General features: G+C 42.5%; 1 protein-coding gene across 1 annotated transcript in view; it reads right to left on the bottom strand.

Moving 5' to 3' along the window:
* Positions 1-21720, bottom strand: part of SETD1B (SET domain containing 1B, histone lysine methyltransferase) — a 49407-nt gene that overhangs the window by 22992 nt on the left and 4695 nt on the right. The window contains exons 5-6 of the mRNA XM_060250155.1: positions 20262-20374; positions 14140-15315 (exon numbers count right to left, since the gene is read on the bottom strand). Of these exons, the coding sequence (XP_060106138.1) occupies positions 14140-15315; positions 20262-20374 (1289 nt within the window). The remainder of the gene's footprint in view (positions 1-14139; positions 15316-20261; positions 20375-21720) is intronic.

Below are 21720 nucleotides of genomic sequence, written 5' to 3'. Positions count from 1 at the left end.
TGTGAGCCACCCTGGGCCCATTTTTGCGACAGGGTGGGACATAAACCTAATAAAACAAATAAATAAAAGGCGCCTCTGGACTCAAACTGTTCCGCTGCTTTGGGCCAACACGGCTACCCAACTGTAGCTAGCAGGACTAATATATAATTTTGTAGGTCTCTGTGTGCAATTAAAAAAAGGTGGAGCTATTCTACTGGAGGGTTACTCAGGCGAGCACCCTGCTGCTGGATGCTCATGAACTTCCTTTCACTACAGAGCACTGCATTCTCAATGTAAAATTAAATGCAGTTTAGAAATCTCAGCACAAATTTATCTTTAATATGCTACCACTAGGGGGCAGCTGCTTCAAGAGTGAGATCGGCAGCATGCATTGCACTGTTTGCAACCTTAAAAGAAGGGCTTACAAATCAGCAGAGTGTTAACATATGCAACCACGGCAACCTTTTCCAGTGAAAACATTTCATACTTTGTAAAAAAGTGTCCAGAGCAGAAGGAAGCGCTCATGGCACTGGGACCATTCATAACTCCTGCTCTAAATGCAGCAATAGCCCAGCAGTTGTAAGGAAAGTTGACCAGCACACAATTTAGTTAGGAAAACCAGCCAAGCAGAGCCGGGAACAGACAAATGGTCTTGGCTGTCGAAGTCCTGAGATTAGATCCTAGAAGATGTAGCCTATCCCATCCTCAGTTCTCTGCCTGATAAACAGAAAGAATCTCCTTTCTCACAGATGTCCTCATATAACTTCCCCGAAAGCGATGTTCTTTGTAGGAAGTGAACAAACCTCTCTGGAGAATGGACTCTTATGTACTGAAAAAGAGTGGCACTATAACAATACAGCACCTTGCTGAACACCCTATTTCAACCTGGATTTTCACCATCTCAAAACCAGGAGGACCTTCCTTTCACTTCAACCTGCCACATGGGATCTACTTTTAATTTGATCTAGTGCATTATTTTATCTTCCCCTTCAGACAATTGCGGGACATCCGTCCTTGTGACGCAACTGCAGCTTATTAGCAAGATCACAAAGTGGCAGTTGGAAACCATTAATCCACAGGAACACATAAACATGGTTTGTCTCTGCTCGTGCTAATACAGCTCTAGCCCCAATAACCGTTTCCTGTATCATCCTATCCAATACAGTCCAAGCTCATGGGCTTCCACTGCTTGCCTTTACTTAGTTTCTCCTATCAAGGTCACACTGAATATTTTAGTAAGTCTTTAAATATATGGACTTAGATGACATTTATGTTCCAGTATAGGCTGAAATACAGGCAGGCTAAGAGCTGGCAGTGCTGGAAAGCGTACAACTGAATTCTTCTGAAGTTTATGTTGAGGAACATTTACAAAGGATTCTTGGGCTTCCAACAGATTCACAGTTGGTGACTGACCTGCATTCATAGAATGAACAAGTTTTGTGACCCAGGTTTATCCTAAGCGATAGACTAGAAATATAATGGCGGGGAAACGGAGAGGAAACAGGAATGAGGAAATAGACTAAAAAATCAAAAGAAAGCCAGCTGCGGAAAGGAGGCTTTCAATTAAACGTAGTTCGATTAAAATAATTTCAAAAGGATGAATAGCTTATTCAAGATTTAAGAGAAATCACGAATGGTGGCAAAGAACAAAAGCAGATCGCAGGGTGTACCCCGGCTGGATAATGTGGACGAGGCTACAGGGGGAAATGGAAAATGAAGTATGTGAATTCACAAGAAGTTTGCTTTATTTTTCAAAGGCCAAATATCATGACATTTTAAACACATTTAAAATATCTGAGATGATTCCAGCTACATAAAGAATTTGAGATGAAGAGGCAGAATTGCCATAGGCTGGTTCATACATTTACACATATATTACTTTGGTAACTCATAATTTGATTCCTCAGTATTTATTATTTGTCAAACATCTAAGAACTTAGACAATGCATGTGGCAAAACTAAAAGAAGGTATTAACTCTATATTGCTTGAAGAGACATTGCCACAGACAACTTAAATGTAGCTCAAGCAACCCACAACAGCAATTTCACACATGCAAGATACTAATCAATGAACATGCATGTGTGAATCATCCCCCTCTTCCTGTCCGTTGGAGCTTTTGTTTTTTAATGATACAGACCTATTCAGCTTCCATACTAGGGTGAAAAACCCCAGAGTCAGCTGTTTAGAAATTGTAGGGCATTGGTGGCCAAACTGTGGCTCTTTCACACACACTGTGTGGCTCTTGAAGCCCCCACCACCCTGTTGGCTGGCTTGGAAATGGCATTTCTCTCTTAAAATCACTTCTCCAAGCCAAGCGAGATGGTAGCTTGGAGAATGCATTTAAAGTTAAAGTTGCTTTCTTTCCACCTCTCCATGTCCCATCTATTTGCCTGCCTTCCTTCCTTGCTACTCTCAAACATCTGATGTTCATATATTGTGACTCTCAAACATCTGATGTTTATTCTATGTGGCTCTTATGTTAAGCAAGTTTGGTCTCCCCTGCTGTAGAGTAAGAACTTCTTGCCTACATCCTGGGCTTTTTTTGAGCAGGAATGCAGTTCCAGCTGGCTTGGTGTCAGGGTGTGTGGCCTAATATGCAAATGAGTTCCTGCTGGGCTTTTCCTACAAAAAAGCCATGGGTGAAACAATGGTGACACCAGGGGTATGCGGCCTAATACGCAAATGAGTTCCTGCTGAGCTTTTTCTACTAAAAAAAACCCCCTGCCTATATCTGTTACTTTTATTTTATCCCCAGATGAAGAGCCCTGTTCCTCTGCAGCAGCAAAACGAAGCAGGAATTGCCACTGAACTCCAGAGCTTCCCCTGATGCATTCTGAAGAACCTTCTGGTCACGCGCACAAACATCTAAAGAATAACCATCTTTGGACATCTGAACATGCAGAAAACATCCCAGACCAAGGGAATGCAGATTATGTTACATGTACTGTCTATAATTTGCCAAGGAATGAAGCTTTGTTGGTCTGAAAGGTGCCACTGGACTCAAACTTTATTCTGCCAAGGAACTGACAGCCACCCTATAAGGTAGACTAGCATGAGATGGCATTAGTGGGCTATGGCCATCTAACCAGTTTCATGACTGAATGAATTGAATGCAGATCTCTCCAGATTAAGACCAAAGTACTACACCAGGGGTGGCCAACATGCTTAATGTAAGAGTCACAACACCAGATGTTTGACAGCTGCAATACAGGAAGGAAAGCAAATAGATGGGGAGAGAGGTTGAAAGAAAGCAGCTTTAACTTTAAATGCATTCTCCAAGCCAGCTGGCGGGGTGGTGGGGGCTTCGAGAGCCACACAATGTGTGCAAAAGAGCCAAATGTGGCTCCTGAACCATGGTTTGGCCATCCCTGTTCCACACATTACAAAGTGACTCAGAAAATATTAACAGAAGTGTAGGAAGTAATATAACTACTGACAAGGCGACATAGAAAAAAAAATTTCAGCCTGTGGGAGAAATGCAACAGAACTAAGACATTGGATGATATCTTCGGATAGCAGCTAATATCAGATCCCTTAATGTGTCCTCTTCATATAGTCAAAAATATCTGAATCCCATCTGTATAAGAGCTGTCACTATGTTTATTAGCAGTATCAAGAACAATATTTGGGGTGGAGGGGGAAAGGAAGGGACCAATAAGACTCAGAAAATAATGGAAATGACTTACTATTTGAAAATTAAGAGCATGCCAAAGATAAACTTACAAAGTTGTGAATTCATGGAGACTGTTCATTGAACATATCATGGACAAATCTTGGATGCAGTTTGAGTCCAGCAGCACCTTTAAGACTGACAAAGTTTAATTCTGGGTATGCGCTTCTATATGAATGTATACTTCTTCAAATAAGTGTGCTTGCACATGGAAGCTTATACCTAGATTCAAACTTTGTTGGTCTTCAAGGTACCCCTGGACTCAAACTTTGTACTGCTGCTTCAGACCAATCCGGCTACCCACCTAAATCTGGAATCTGTGATTCAATTTTGTTACCATCATTATTAATTTATATATTACGTATGTTTTTTAAAAAAAATCCTGCCCTTCCTTCCAGGAACTCAAGAGTAGCTGGCATCATACTTTTGCCTTCATTTTATCCACACAACCACCCGGTGGGGTGGGAAAGGCTGAGGGAAAGCAGCAGGCAAAAGGGTCTTTCAGGCTGCAATCCTAAGAACACTTCCCTGGGAAGATGCCCCACTGAAAAACATTAGACTTACTTTTCAAGACAGCTGTTGAAGGTGGATGCCTTAGTGAACTTTGTGGCAGATTGGGGATTTGAGCCTGAATCTGCCAGATTCTTGTCCAACACTAATCAATATACCATACTCAATGTTTTAAAATATGCGTTCGTTCCATTAATGTATATGACTTGATGCCAATGATATGTGTACACATGATTTAATTAAAAATGAGGTTTGAAAATATTTTTAGCGCTGCACTGATTGCAAATAAATGTAGCAGGAACCAATAAGCCAGGGAGACAAAGGTCAACAGTTTATTCACAGTATCATGTCTCAGCTGTTTATTCTCCAAAAAGCCACCACCATACAGTGTGTCCTTTGTCTACATGGGCCTTCACCTGTGCTCTGAAGCCCATCGGCCCTCTCTAGCAAAAGGCCTTTATTTGACACCTGTCACCTGCCCAGTCACCTACAGTGCAGTGCAGCTGGTCAGGCAACAGCTGCGATCCTATCCAGATACTAGTTAAAATACAAACTAGCATCTTCCTGGAAGGAAAGAAAAACTGAACAATATCACGTCTAATTTATGCTGTTTTATTAAATTCTCCGGAGGGGAAATTTAAGCTGATCCTTCAAGACACACGAGGGTGGAGGAAACTATTCCCCTGAAAACAGCAACTTACTCCCAGGACTACTTGGTTGGGAAAGAAATGCCACCATGGTGTGTGTTTGTGCCGCACAATGTGACAGGCTCAGGTGCTGCTTCCTAATTAGCTACTGCCTCACACCAAGAGAAAATTGGTTTTAAAAGGCAAGAAAAGAGTGTGTGTTGGGGGGGAGGGAAGTTGATCGTGATGGGGCACTTTTTTGGAAATAGTGAATTTCCAGGGGATGCAAAATGTCCCTCTTCATAAACATCTGCTTTGTTTTGCATGTGAAACATCAGCAAGACAGGGTTTAATATTATTGCTGGTGGTTCAGGTTTTTACCTATACCTGTTGTTCTCCAGATAAGATGCTAGGACTCCTGGGGCTATTCAAGCTCCTGTTGAAGGGCACTTGAGGAAAAACCTTCTAATGTTGACCAAAGACTGTGCTCCTTTTCCTGATATAACGTAGCCAGGTAAAAGGGTTCTACTATTAACAGAGCTCTAGGGCTCACAATTATGTGGGTTTTTAAAAATAGAGGCAATATCTATGCAGACACATCCCCTGTCAAATCAAAATGGAATGATACATTCCAAGTTGACAGGTGTGATTTAAAACCAAGCTTCTTTGTTTCTCGCTCCTGCATTTCATTCAATGCTGAGAAATGACAGCAAGCAGATAAGTCAAGGACTTTCACATTTGGAGGATGATTTGCAACTTGGGCAGCAAAGGCAGCAAAGCAGTGGTGACAAGGTTCATATTAGCACCTTTCAGATGGAGCCTTTCATTTATCTGCAGTAGGAATTCTAGAGCGCAACATCCAGTCGTAGCTGCTTCTAGGGCACTTGGAGCCACAAGAGTTGGGCAGGAGCTACTCTGTCCTGCAAACTGCTGTTGAAACATTCTAAGGATGGGATTACAGAAGAAAATGAAGAAGAGCATTCATACTCTGCCCTTCACTTGGAGTCTCAGAGTGGCTTACAATCTCCTTTCCCCTCCCCTCCCCACAACAGACACCCTGTGAGGTAGGTGGGGCTGAGAGAGCTCTGACAGAAACTGATCTTGAGCAGAACAGCTCTGAGAGAGTTATGACTGACCCAAGGTCACTCCAGCAGTTACATGTGGAGGAGTAGGGAATCAAACTTGGTTCTCCCAGATAAGAGTCATGCACTTAACCACTACACCAAACTGCTGCATTTTCTACCTCTAAAACACCTGGTATTTCTTTCCCAAACTGGAATTTCATGACTGGAACAGAGACAATCTGCATCCCTAATGCCACATCCCTGTTTTGACTTGTAGGGAGGAGAAGCTGGGAATTCAATTGGTTCCTCCAGAAACAAGTCTGTTTGCTACAAGAAAAAACATTTTCTTTATTGATACATTTTAATAGTGTGTGCTCAGGTGTAAAGAACACTCTGCTGGAACATATAAAGTAGCTTCCGGTTACTAGAATGTCAGTACCTCCAGGCAGCGCTCATCCTTGGAATATGTTCGGAAGGATCTGTTCTCAGCTTCAAGACACATGACTCTATAACAAAAGGCAGCATCCTTTGGAGCATGTATGGAGTGTATTTCTCTCTGTGCTGGGAAACCATCAACGGCATATCCGTGATTAGAGGGCTGGATTTCCAGGTCAAAGAATGCGGCTTCCAAGGCAGCATTAACCCTGTAATTTTTCTATTGTGCACTCACATCCAACATAATAAGAACACACTGGTTCTGAAATGCATTTACTTAGAAGCAAGCTCCATTTAATTGATTCAGATGTCACAAACAAAACCTGATTGCTCCTCAGACCCACGCGTTCCCTCCTCCTCCCTCACATGCATGGCCGAAACAGAAGACTTCCTGGTTTGAAAGAAAACCGGTCTATCTGTGACATTAGAATTGGTGAGCTTTAACTAACTGCAGGTTTTCTTGCTTACAAACCAGAATAAACTGTGGTCTCTTTCAAAGCACCAAGTCTTCGGAATTGCCTCTGTTTACTGGGGTGGGGAGGTGAGGAAGAGGAAGAAGAGCACTCAAGCCCCAGAATAAACCAGACTAGTTTCATCGCAGACCAACCAGAATCGCTTTGTGACTGCCGAAAACAGCAGCAACTTACATTCATAGTGTGAGTTTAGGACCTGTTATCTGGCCCAGGGTTCCCCACTGTAGCGCCCATGGGTGCCACGGTGCCCCCTCAAGTGTCTTAAGCATGCGGGTGGGAACCCAAGTGGGGCGTTTGCCCAGCAGCATTCTGATTGGCCACTGGAGATCTGATTAGCTGTGTAGATTTTTAAACAGATGCTTCAGCAGCAGCTGCCACCACAGCACAACGACCTTCACCGTATGGCTGAAGATCAGCTGTGTGTATGCAAGAAAATGTTTTTAAGCAATATGTTCATTTTTAAAAGGCATCTGGTTAGAAAGATCTTCTGCCTGAAATATCCAAGAATTATTATTCCCTGAGATTTTTGTGACTGGCCCCGCTTCTTTTGGCAACCATTTTTTGGTTGTGGCCACCATCCAAGGTCAGAATTCCAAAGGAGCCCACAGGCTCAAAAAGTTGAGGAGCCTGATCTAGAAGTAGGAGTTCATAACACCTAAGGCATTCAACTAATGGACAGATTGGTCAAAATGTCTATAGCAAACAGAACTTCACATAACTGCTTAACATAGACTATAAATACAACTTGAGCAACTCATTAAGAGCAACTTTCCATGCATATATAGGAAATGCAATTTTTGCAGCTAGCCTGAGGTTGCTGTCCCCTCCACCTTTTCTAAGAAGATACTGCCACACCAATTTATGTAAATATGCAAAATTCAAAAGTCTCAAATCTGATTCCCGAGAGTGAACAAAGTACTCTAGCCTACAACCACAACTGGCTTTCTATTGCTTCAGTATCTTGAACTTTCCATTGCATCTCATTGGTTAATCAGCAGAGGAGACCCCTTCTTCATATCAGTTTCATTGTGGAGAGCCTGCACAACTCCTGCTACACACACATCTTTGTAACAGCTATGAACAACAAAGTGCTGTCCAACCAAGCCAAGTGCCCTTAAGTAGCTTAATCACAGTGCTCTAGTGTCTGTCATCTTCCAGAGACTCTTGCATCAACATGTCATAGGGATAGGGTCACAAGTAAAATGTCCCCTTACGGAAGGAGTTCTGCCAAACCAGAAAGGAATTGAGCTGTGATTCATCCTTAAGGAGGAGCCCTACTGATTAACAGACAAATGATGTGAAATGTCTTTGATGGGAGTTTTACTGATAGTGACCAGTGTTCCCTCTAAGCTGAGTTAGTGTGAGCTAGCTTACAGATTTTTAGCCTCTAGCTCACACATTTTTGTCTTAGCTCAGGAAGGATGACCCCAGAACACAATAATTTATGCAGTAGCTCACAACTTTAATACCACTAGCTCACAAAGTAGAATTTTTGCTCACAAGTCTTTGCAGCTTAGAGGGAACACTGATAGTGATGTGACTTGTAGCATTGACTTCAACTTTTAAGAAATTTTAAAGAGGACAGGCTCTACTCATCTGTAGAAACTCTGAGTACAAGCAGGTTGCCATCTTCAACCTATCCTGTGTTAAGTCACTGAAGTCACACATGAGGGAACAACAAAAGGAAATGGCTCTTCCTAACTCATTTATTTTATTGAGTTAAATAGTTCTATCCTGTCTTCTGATACCAATCTCCAAGGCAGATAAGTTTATCGTCAACATGCAATTATAAGAGCAAAAGGCTTTGTCCTGGAAGGACTGGATTCAGGTCCCTCTTCACACTTGGATTAATTGATTGGCCTTGGGCAAGACAACATGTTCTGGCCATCCAATGGAACTCTTTGAAGACTCTTGCTCTCTCTACTTCCTGGGTCAGTCCTTGGACAGTCTGGCTATGAGTTATCAGACTTTGCTCATGCTACTGTTACCTTGCCCCAAGCATGCCTTAGTTTATACATGGCTTGTTTGGAGAGCACCCATTTATACTTGAGAACTGAGGACAACAGGATAAAACGAAATGTATTGCATCTTTCTCTCTTGCTATGGGGGATGCAACACCAATTGGTATTCCGTTGGTATCTTCTGTTTCTTTTGACTAACTGGCTTCTAAAAGCAAGTAATTATTAATGAAAAATATCTCATGCCTGCTTGAATTTCCTAATTATTCCAAAATGCAAAACTAATGTAGTAAAAACAGAGTCTCTCCCTTAAAAAAAATATAAAAGGGCAATGTGTATCAACCCTCAGCTCTATCAATAAGGCTGAGAAAACCAGAAATACAAAATGAGCTTCGTGATTTCAGAATTGGGAAGGAATTTTAGGTGGTACACGAGCAAGTCAAAAAGAGTTAAACTGAGTGGCATCTAAAGAGCAAATTGGGTTTTGTTTTTAAGGCTGTGATCCTACTGATGCTTAATTGACAGTAAATTTAACAGAAAATCACTGAAACAAATATGAAATAGCTGGGCACAGAACAACAGCCCAAATCTTGTTTCAGCTGACTATGAGGATTCTCCATTTCTACTGTGGCTAAATTCTATACACTAAGGGGTGCATGTTTTTACTGTTTAACTGTCAATGGTTCAGCTCTTGGGAGAAAAACAATTGAAGATCTCCAAAACAACAAGAACATCCACTTGTGGACTAATTGAACAGAGGCAAAGTCTCCAGTAAAGTTGTTTCCTATTATCCTTCCTCATCTTTTTGTGTGTGTGTGTGCTTGTTAAATAAGAACAAAACAACTTATAGATAATGCAACCATTAATATATTTTCTTTTCATAATTAGCAAGTGGTATGAAAATTGTAAGAGCCCCGTGGCACAGAGTGATAAAGCTGCAGTACTGCAGTCTGAACTCTCTGCTCGCGGCCTGAGTTCGATCCTAGCAGAAGCTGGGTTCAGGTAGCCAGCTCAAGGTTGACTCAGCCTTCCATCCTTCGGAGGTCAGTAAAATGAGTAGCCAGCTTGCTGGGGGGAATTGGGGAAGGCAATGGCAAACCACCCCATAAAAAAGATGTGATGCAACATCACCCCAGAGTTGGAAACGGCTGGTGCTTGCACAAGGGGACTACCTTTACCTTTTATGAAAATTAGGTTCTGGATTTGTGAAACTAGATCCTATGCAATAGCCCAAAGGAACACAGATCTGAGAAAGCCTCTGACATTGCCCAAGCTAACCCCATTTTTTCTTCAGTCAACAATAAAGTTTTAGCCATGTGTTCTTTTGATTTGTTCCTCCTTGGACTCCTGTTATTAAAAGCAAAGGATACAGCTAAGGCCCAAAAGCCTTTTGGTAAACAGAAAATGCTTGAATCTCCAGCCAAGTAAAAATTTTAGTGGGGGGGGGCACTGAAGCAATCTAGCTAATATCAAAAGGACCAATTTCAAGAACAGATAACAATGTTTCAGCCTATATGGATATAGTAGCCTAGCCTCTACAGTATTGGAACAACCAGTTTTAAGGCAGAATTGCAGCATCTGTTAAACAGCATGTAACGAAACAACACTGAACAATGGGAGGCAGAAGAAGAATATTGCATGCAGCTGAGAGGAAAAAGGGACAACAGAGAAGCGGAATGGAACAAACTAAATGCAATATTGCTATATCAGTTTCTTCCAACAATGGATGCAGGGCAGCAGGAGGGACGCTTTCAAAAACACTGAAATACGTAGAGGAAATTCACTAGTCAGGACAATTCCACTTATGGCAGTAGGGTTGCTAGGTCTGACTCAATAAATATCTAGGGACTTTGGGGGTGGAGCCAGGAACAAGGGTGTGACAAGCACAACTGAACTCCAAAAGGAGTTCTGGCCATCACATTTAAAGGGACTGCATGCCTTTTAAATGCCTTCCCTCCACTTGGAAATAATGAAGGATAGGGGCACCTTCTTTGGGGGCTCATAGAATTGGATCCTCTAGTCCAAACTTTTTGAAACTTTGGGGGCGTTTTGAGGAGAGACACTGGATGCTATGCTGAAAATCTGGTGTGTCTACCTCAATAAAACAGCTCCTCCGAAGCCCCAGATACCCATGGAATTATTCTTCATTATACCCTATGGGAATTGGTCTTCATAGAATATAATTTCCATAGAATATAATTTCCCTTCCCCCCCAACTTTCTGCTGACCTGAAGCAAGGGGAGGGCCTCTAAAGTGGGGGATCCCCTGCCCCAAACGGGGGATTAGCAACCCTACTTGGCAGCCTCTTTCTGCTTCTATGGTGATAATGTCCATTAACATAAATATTTGGAAGAGAAGATTAATATCAGAGATGTAACAGGAAAAAAGACTGTGTATTACTCCGTTGTCGTACTACAGCCAAATTCTGTGACACAGCCAAAGAAAGAATTGCAAAAGAAGGCACAAAATTAGGAACAAGTTTTTTTTGGTCCCAAGTGACAAAAAGACCCTCATATTACCTACCTGTAAAACAAAGCTTGAGTCCAGTGGCACCTTTAGGACCAACAAGAACTGATCTGATGAAGCACATGAAATTTTATACCTAGAATTAAACTTTGTTGGTCTTCAAGGTGCCCATGGACTCAAACTTTGTTCTGCTGCTTCAGACCAACATGGCACTCTACCTGAATCCATTATCTACCTGTGGAGATGTTGGTGTGACACCAAAGAAAGGGTAGGAGGGGAAGTAAAGAGGCAAGGGCTTGAAGAATCAAGGACTATACTTGGCTAGACACACTGTGAGCAGTGTAGTCTGTGCCTCAATGCCTCACTTTAGTCCCTTGGATGGACAAGCCTCTTGTGCTGGACAAAATAATCTGACTTCTTGACACACATACTGGCTTGGAGGAATGACCCCCCATTTAACCATGATGTTAACGGGGTAGACTTGAGAACACTACTATCTATCAGCTTAAGCTACTTAACGCTCCTGTTGTAAGAATTAAAAAAGGGACAAAGTACTACTTAAATTAATAACAAACATAGCCACCAAAAGGGAACCACAGTGATTCTGATAGACACCTTAGTATTTTTTCCAGAAAAATGGTCACATTCCCATTCACTGCTGGTGGAAACAAAACGGAGGCTCTGGAATAGCTAATGCTGGGTCACATATATATTTCAGTCAGAGAAAAAAAGTCACCCCAGCATTATTAATTTGGTTATTGAAAACATTTGAGATATTACAGCCAGCAGGCACGTCACTAGAGAAACTGCTGTCCACTGACATATCATATAACAATATACATTTGTTTGCATTATATGAATTATGCAGAAAACAAAGACATTCATGGAATCTCCTTTTAGTAAAGCGGCAGAGTCAGTTAAAGTCTTTTCTCTTGTCCTGCTTCAAATGCTTTAGAAATCCCAGATCCTAGCTTTCCTCCTCTTGCTGAGGAATTCTTTGAAAGACTGGCTAGGAACAGCAGACTCACAATAGGCTGAAACATGAGCTTCTCTTCTCCCAACCCCTTCATAGGCTAAAACCTGGCACTCCTTCCCATCTCATTTGCAGGCTGGAAAAGCCACAGCTCAGGTTTCAGTTGGTTCTGTAGTCATTATTTTAACTTCAGTCCTTTAAAAAAAAATCCCCAAGTCTTGAATCAGCCGTCTTTTAAAATAGGTGTGTGTGGGGGGTTGTCTAATCATTTATATATTATTATAGATAAAGAAACTCCAGAAACCCTCACTACACTGATGTATACATTCTAAGAGAATGTACCAACAGAACTAAAAAAAATCAAAGAAATGTGGGTTTTATAAGGCTCCCTCTCTCTTTCACTAAAGAGAGAGTCCAGTGGCACCTTTAAGACCAACAAAGTTTTATTCACTGTATGAGTTTTAACGTGCTAGCACTTTGTTGGTCTTAAAGGTGCCATTGGACTCAACTGTGTCACTTCAGACCAACATGGCTACCCACCTGGATCTCTCTCTCTTTTACTGTTAAGTGGACATGTTTAAGGGATACTTATACAAACTTACTTGCTTGGAACCAAGTCCCACACAAGTTCAGTGGGGCTTAATACCAACTAATGCAGCATTCCTGTTCTTTAACGTTTTGATACACATTGAATATTTCATGTCTTATTAGATTTATCTGGCACGCCTACACATTCTTCAGAAAGTAAAACTGGTCAATAGGTAACTATCTCTTGACACAGCAGATAGCTTTACCATCTAGTCTTTGCAAATTGCACGTGTGAATGCAACAGCTGGCAGCAGTAACAAAGCTCATGCTCCTTCCCCCATCAAACCCATTTCCAAAGCCATAAGGAGCTTCCTTTGCTCTCCTCTCCCCACCCCATCTGTACAGGGTATGCCAGACACAGCCAGCTAGTAGTACGTTAGCTAATTACAAAATAATAAAGAGCAACTTAGCTATTAATTGCAAGGGGAGGGGGAAGAAATGTTAAGTTTTCAGACAGCAGCACTCTTAATTTCACTGAAACATTGCATTTTACACACACTAGGGCTTTGTCAATATCAACTTTTAACAAAATTCAGAGAAATGCTGAATTATAAAGTTGGAAGGTACCTCCAGGGTCAACTAGTCCAGCCCCCTGCACAGTGCAGGAGATACCTCCCCCCCCCACCCCCCCAGTGTCCCCTGCTCCATGCCTAGAAGGTGGCAAAAAACTCTCCAGCACAGGGAAGCACAGAGATTAAAGAACTGTGCTTTATAATTTGGGAGGGTGAAGAGAAGAGAAAAGCAGTATCTTGTGCTGAAGAATCACACCTTTTCCTTTCCATTTAACCCTTCACACATATTCCAGTTTCCCTGCTAATTCATTCTATGTATGCAGTCCTATCTGTCAACTGTGACAGCCAGGTGTGTGACACAGACATGCCCTGACCAAAGATGGTTTCCCACAGCAGGCATACAAACAGCATAGGCAAGCACACAGACTTTTCCACCCATTCTTTCCCAATGCAGTAATTCTAGCATAGCTCAGCCAACCAACCTGGTGGACAGAAGGACCTCATTCAAACCCCAGACTGTTTACATCACAGAGGTAGTTATCATGCATCAGGGGAGGCATTTCCCTTCCCTATGTCTGTAAGCTGACTCCAGATGAATGTCACTGAGCACTGATGAAACCACCACTTAACCCTAACCAATCCCAATTTCTTAAGGTCAATCACGTAGCTTCCACACAGGTATGAGGCTCCCAGTTTACAAATGAAAGACTGCATGTGCATGGGAACCAGTAAGCATACTAACTATATATCTATACCTATCCATCCAACCATCCATCCATCCATATGGACAGCTCACCAACTAATTTTAAATCAACAGAGCAAATCCCAGAGGAGAGGTTCACCATACCTATGACAGACAAATATAGCTGATCTAAATTGCTTACCTCTTCCATTTTTTCTGATACTGGACTCTGGTTACCAGGCAGCATTTCTTTCGTCTCAGAAGACTCAATTTTAGATGTTCTACACAGCTGGTCAGCAGAAGCCATAGCGGTATCTGATGTTCCTCTTGAATTCTGACACTGAGAAGCCATTCCAAGAATTGGCTCATCATCATCAGAATCGGGTAATGGCGTTGGGCTAATGTCCTCCAAGCCAGTGCTGGAAGGACGTGAGGATGGAGTTTGTGCTCTGTGACTGGGCTGAGAGCTGGAACCAAATGTTGGGATCGGGGAGAGCTGGGAGGAGGAAGAAGAGATTGGACTTCCTTCCATTCGAATCTCATTGTCTGAGTCATGCTCACTGAGAAAATAGAGCTTTGTTCTCTGCTCTTTCAAAAGCATCTCAATCCTTGAGTCCAAACTGTTATGTTGAACATCAGGTTCCATGGTTGGGGTGCCTGGGGTCTCACTCCTTTCTGGAGTCTGTGAGAAGGGTACCACAGCTGGCTCATTAAGACTGTTTGCCTCCGGGAGGGGCGGGGGTTCCTCAGGCTTTTCCTTCACAGGAACAAAATCAGGGGTGGTAGCAGTGCTGCTTTTGACAGGTGACTCATCAGGAGGCAGTGGAGGCCGCTGGTACTCGACTTCTCTGGAAGTTTGAGGAAGGGGTGGTTCTTCAGGTGGAGGGTACGTGGTTGGTGCCTGGTATGGAGAGAAGGCTGATTTGTAAGTCGAAGACCCCGAGTGACTCAAAGGAGGAGTGTGGGAATATTGCACCGTCTCTTGCTGATGGGGTTTGAAGGTGCTAAATTGATGCTCTGATCCTCGAAAAGCACCTGCAGAATTATGAACATAGTGGTGTCCTGGACGTCTGTTGTAGGCATCAGTAAATTTTGTTTCATGTCTTCTGGGCTTATACCCAGAGTCTTGTCTGAAATGGTAAGATGGTGTCGTCTGACGACTAGAGTATGCCGAGTCTTGGGAAAAGGGAGTCCCCATGCGCGGGGTGAGAGGGGTTCCCTGGGACTGAGGGGTAAATTGGACAAAGGAGTTTGGGGTGTCTTGCCGACTACTAGAAAAGGCCGTATCCTGGGAAAATGGGGTGCTACTGTTTGGGGTAGCCGATGATCCCACAGAAGAAAGGCTACTGTCTTTTAGGCGTTTCAGGGTATCAGCCAGCTGCAAAAAAAGGAAACACAAAGATATAGGCTAATGTCTCTCAATATTTATTAGAACAATTAACAGAACACATACGTGTGTTGTGGATTCTCATTCACAACAGTCTTTTATAAAAAAAAATAAGAATGCAGTGGGATTTTTGAAATGTCTGAGGGGCATAAAAGTATGTAAATGCATACATTGTTACTAAATCTTTCCTCAAGTCTTAAAGCTGAAATTTTTGCTTAATGGGCTTGTATCAGATGTATTTGATAAGAGAATCTGTATTATAGAAATAAAATAACTCTATGTCATTACCGAGTTACAGTCTTACTATATGGGAGGCACAGGTTCAAATCCGAGTTCTGCCATGGAAGTTTGCTGTGTGACACAGAGGTAGCAGGGGAGGTTAAAGTGTGCTCCAGCTACTGGGCTACAGGCAGCAGCTGCTCCAGCACAAGGTAGAGCACCACTCTGGAAGGCTATAACAGCATGACGGCTTTAGCAGGAATGGGGGTGGGCTGCCTGCAGGAGAGTCACCCCCTCCCCACAACCAAACAGCTGCTGAGTATCACAGCAGGGTCAGGAGGTTTGCTTGCCCCCAGGGCATGGCTGGGGGCAAGGTGTGCAGTAAGAGTCCTTAGATAGCCCTATGCAAACCCAGCTGGGGTAGGGCAAGACAAGGAAAGGGTTAAGGGATGAGCAAGGCTCAGAGAAGGGAGGAGCAGTGCTGGGCTTGGCCATCAAGGCTGTAGGGTTGCCAGGTCCAATTCAAGAAATATTTGGGGACTTTGGGGGTGGAGCCAGGAGACATTGGGTTTGGAGCCAGGAACAAGGTTGTGACAAGAAGCATAACTGAACTCCAAAGGAAGTTCTGGCTGTCACATTTAAAGGGACCTCACACCTTTTTAATGCCTTCCCTCCATTGGGAATAATGAAGGCTAGAGGCACTTTCTTTGGGGTCTCACAGAACTGGACCCCCGGTCCAATTTTTTTGAAACTTGGAGGTCTTTTGAGAAGAGGCTTGGATGCTGTGCTGCAAATTTGGTGCCTCTACTTCAAAGAACACCCCCCCCCCCCCGGGCGAGCCCCAAATACCCACAGACCAATTAACCATTATACCCTCTGGGAATTGGTCTCCATAGGGAATAATGGAGTGCCCAGCAGACATTCCCCACCCCACTTTCTGATGACCCTGAAGTGGGTGGAGGGGCTTCAAACTGGGGGATCCCCTAACCCAACCTGGGGATTGGCAACCCTACAAGGCTGGAACCTTAGGGATAAAAAGAGTGACATCAGGAGAGACAAGGGAGGAGAGGAAACCAAGCTGGCTGGGAAAGGCTAAGAAGGGAGGAAGAAGAGCCTAGAGGAGGAGCTGTGGCCCTGGCCTAGATACGGCAACCAGAGCTGGGCAGGCCTAGGGAACTGCACCCCACAGCAGAGGCACAGCTCAGCCCTCTGATGTTTTAAAGGGGCAAAGGAGGTGCATGATGGGAGCCATGCTTGTGTGGACACCTGTGTGAACATGGCTCTTTGCAGTAAAGGGAATTTTAATGAGCCAGACTGAGTCTGGGTGAGTCTCCGCTGACCATGGAGACATTTACAATGTCCCACTTCACACACACACCCCACCCCGTGGGGCCACAGTGGTCTTGGCCAGTCATCCACTCTCAGCCTAACCTACATCACAGGGATGTTGTGAGCATAAAATGAAGGGAAGGAGAACAACGTAAGATCCTTTGGCTCCCCACTAGGGAGAAAGGTGGGGTATGAATGAAGTTTTAGAAAGCGCTTTGGCTCCCCACTAGGGAAAAAGGTGGGGTACGAATGAAGTTTTAGAAAGCGCTTAGCTCCATCTACTCTGGGTACTTTGCACTGTCTCAACTTTCCTTTCTATTGTTTGCCTAATCTTGATCCTCTCGGCGCTTACTGTGGTAATAAACACACATACAGTCCATCAAGGCTCAACAGAAAGGTGAGCCTACATAAATCAATTTAAAAGTATAAGTTTCTATTAAAAGATCTGATCAACATTACTGGAAAAAAACCCTGATACTAATCACTCAAACCAGTGAGCTTCAGGGGTTAACCAACCATCACTCACAGATCAAAATATTGGTTTTCTCATTATGCCAGTTTAGCAGCCCACCTGCCTGCATGTGGTTTCAGCAGCAGTTGACAAATGTTCCCTCCCAGCAGTAAATGGGTAACAGCAAGGATTACTTAACAAAAGACAGACTGACATATGTAGACACACTTCCTAGTTCTGGCAACTAGAGTCAAGCAGCAGATCTCAGTCACAGTCTGAATCTCTCAGGACTCAACACAAGACAGAACGTTTCTGGACCCACCCTTTTATCTCATCTACAAACATTGTTTTTTACTCTGATTAAGGTGGGAAAGAGAAGCTTAATTAAACATACTCCCTTTAGAAGAGGATGGGTCTGAATGGTAAAATGAAAATAAAACAATCTTTGAACACAGACATACAAGGACAACCTGGAATGTTTCCAGATGTGGATTTTTTTTTAGGAACCACAAGCAGAGTCAACTGCTTTTCCTCAATTAAAATTTACTTTGAAGCCTTCTTCACCAGTCTTTCTAAACAGGCTGCTTTTGAGTCTGAAGTTCAGAAAAAGATAACATAAAAAACTTCAGAACAATGCTGACAGCATACCTAATGTAGATTTGACTAAGCAGCACCTATAAAAAGCACCAATCACCAATTTTCATGGGTCCACAGTGTGAATTTACCTTAAATCTAGCACAGTAATTGCAAAGCCGTGATCAACAAAGCCAAACTCTGAAAAGAGGGCATTAAGTAACCATGAGATTCAACTGAAAACTTGTGATTTATTCCACTCCCTTATTCTCTGTTGAAGAAATGAATGTCAGTGATTTAGCCACTCACTTAAGGTGTTGCCACAAGGGACGGATAATTAGAACACTCTATTATTCCCTTTCTGCACAAATAAACCCAGCATGAAGTTGTTGATTGAGACAGGGTTAAAAAGTAAAGAGGAAAAGCACGAAATTAACACAGTTTAGTGATAATATATCAGTAGTATCAGATAGTTTAGGTATCAAGTACCTGCACTAAAAAACACATATTCCCCAACAAAGAGGAACTTACAGTTTTGAGTAATGTCACAAAACAGAGTCAAATATGCTACTTGTCACGAAAGTTACACAAAGAGACAAATGGTAAAATTAACTAGACTAGGGTTCTGAAAAGACATGAACTGCTCATGAGCAGCAGCGATAACAGAAGCAGAAATTACTCTGCTTTTTTAGACAAACTACCTACACTTGACAAAAGACATTCCACATAAACAAAAACGACAAAATAGTTTATTTTACATGTCACCAGCTTGTTTTTTGGTTTTGAAGTGCGGAATTAAAGTATACAAAAACATCTTGAGTAGACAGAACAAAAGCTTAGCAAAAAGGCACTGAAAATTCTGGGAGATATCTGCTTTTTAAAGATTTCTGAGCAATAGATATTTCAATCACCCCTTCAAAGAATAAACTTTTAACCACTTAGAAAGATGGCTATCCTATGCACGCCTTGCAGGGACTGGCTTCCAAATAAACATGCTTAGAATTATACAGGACAGAGTCTTTCCAGTCCCAATGGGGAATCTGTACAAGTAGACAAGACAAATAGCCAGTGATTAAATCTAACCCAGCCCCTTTCATTCCCAGTACTCATCAAGTCACAAAAATCATAAGCTGTTTATTTTGTTACGATATTTATTTATAGAAATCTACACAAATTGCTCAGCAAAAGATTTAAACATTCTGATAGTGTTTATAAAAAAACAAAACATCACACTAACATCACACACTGTGCCCAGAAATCATCCAACACAGATCTTGCTCTGGTTCTGTGACATTTCCTGACCAACAGTAACAAATGCCATGGACCCAGGCTTGCTATCCTGCTGAAATCTAACAGGCAGCATATTGGATTGCCCTGAGTGATGTATGTTTTTGCTGCCATCTTGATTCATTTAACTGGTTTAAATTATATATTTATTGTATTTTATTTATGTTGTTAGCTGCCCTGAACCCACCATGGGATAGGGCAGGATATAAGTGCAATAAATAAATAAAACGTGTGCGTTTTGCCAAAGCTTCAAGGCTATTTTGTGTATTTTTATATTTAATGTTCTACTATAGCAACACTCCTGAACTAAAATAGCTTTAAAAAGCAAACAAATTTGTAGCCCCACTAACTGCTCATCCAACGCTTTGCTAGATTAATCTAACTTCTAAATGGATTAAAACTTGGGAACTTAACTAGCACTGATAAGGATCAATGTGTCTCTGTCAATCTCTATGCACAGGTTAACAACAAAGTATCCTGTTAACTGCCATAGTCAGAATCTAAGGGCTCGGTCCTGTAGATTGGATCAAAGTTTCAGGTATAGCTAGGGCTGCCGAGCCCCCCATCCAGGTGGGGAATCCCCCACCCGAAAGGTTCCCAACCTGCTTACCCACATTGGGTCACCATGGGGAACCTCCCCCGACGTCACCAGTGCAATGATGTCACCTGCGAGTGAAGTCATCACTCTGCCGATGTTGTGCGGCAGCCACTCTAGGCATTTCCAGGAAAACTCTATGGTTTTCCTGGACGCTCTAGCCATTTGGGCAGGAAAACTCTATGATATGCCTAGAGTGGCTGCCATGTGACGTCACTGGTGCAATGACATCGCTCGCAGGTGATGTCATCACGAGGTAAGTCCCCGCACTGGAGGCTCCGAGGGACTGAAACTTCAACAGGATTCCTTCAACAGGATTACCCCAAAAAGGGACATCGGAAGTGGCAGCTATCTGGACAAGAATGTAAAGAACAATCTCCTAAAGGAGACAAACAACCAGCCATTAATTATAAATGGAGATAAGCTTGAAACATACTATCAAACTAAAGTGCATACTATTAAAAACAACTGAGTCAAAGATACCTGTAGAGTTTCATTCACAGTGGGTGAAGCGTCTGGCTCATTGTCTACAGGAAGGGTCTGAGGAGTGTAGAGTCCATTTACAAGTAGCTCATAGAAATGCATACGTTTTTCACCTAGACAAATAACAAACACTGTACTTAAACACAGACCATACTGCATCCATAAATAAAAACTTCCTTGCCTCCCATTTAGCACCCTCATTTTATTTGTTCTCTAGCAAAGCAGAATATGGCTTTTGGATCTGCTGAAATATTCAATACGGCCTGTCAGGTCAAATGAAGGGAGAATATCTCTTCACAGAAAACTCAAGCAATTGTGCCTCTCACAATCATGATGAGGCAGACATTTTAACACTCTTTGTGATCAGCTGGACATAGCAAAAGAACGCCACTTATGAAAGGAAAAAGGTTAACTAGAGCAAAGCTAACGCTAGTTTCACTGAACATTTAAAACATTTTACTAAGGAGGGTTTCTTCAAAACAAAACTGGCTATCATCAGTTAATTATCTCTCTACACTGACAGGTCTTTTGGAGAAGAGAAATTTCTCAAAATAAATAGTTAAATATTTTTAGAGACTGGTCCACCTGTAACAAAACAATAATAATAATTTGAGTAGGCCTCTACTCAAATACAGGAAATGTCAAATATGCTGTTTTACAAATCCAAATAGCATAGCATGGAACACTAGAATCTGACATGGTCACTTTCCCCCATAAAAGGTACACTGTACACTCTTATTCAAACTAACTCAAATGGTTACCCATTACTCACAGAATAGTAATATCCCAATTCTATGCACATTTGTTTGGGAATAAGCCCAACTAGTAGGACTTACATGTGGGTAAACATGAATAGGACCAGGGTGTGTGACTTAGAATGTAGTTAAACATGCATCTCTATGGAGGTCCATAAAACAGGCCCCCCAGAGATCAATCCTCCATTATATCCTATGGAAAGCGGTCTCCATAGGGAATAATGGAGTGCCAAGCAAACATCCCCCCCCTGCTTTCTGATGACCCTGAAGCAGGAGGAGGGCCTCCAAACTGGGGGATCCCCTGCCTCACCTGGGGATTGGCAACCCTAACACTATGCAGGGCAGGGTTTGGGTCACAGAACTTCACTAATATTAATAGGACACGTCTCTACTTGCAGGGGCACATTGCTACCAGTGTTTCTTCTAAGCTGAGTTCGTGTGAGCTAGCTCACAGATTTTTAGCCTCCAGCTCACAGATTTTTGTCTTTGCTCAGGAAGGATGACACCAGAGTACAATTAGTTATGCAGTAGCTCACAACTTTAATGCCAGTAACTCACAACTTTAATGCCAGTAACTCACAAAGTAGAATTTTTGCTCACAAGACTCTGCAGCTTAGAGGGAACATTGATTGCTACCATAACTAGTGCCATCCAATCCACATGATACAAATTAGCTTATTTCCTCTAAAAAAAATGCTTAGCGT

Source organism: Heteronotia binoei, chromosome 11 (assembly GCF_032191835.1).
Source record: "Heteronotia binoei isolate CCM8104 ecotype False Entrance Well chromosome 11, APGP_CSIRO_Hbin_v1, whole genome shotgun sequence".
Classification (NCBI taxonomy): Eukaryota; Metazoa; Chordata; class Lepidosauria; order Squamata; family Gekkonidae; genus Heteronotia; species Heteronotia binoei.
This window is presented reverse-complemented; position numbering and strand designations above follow the sequence as displayed.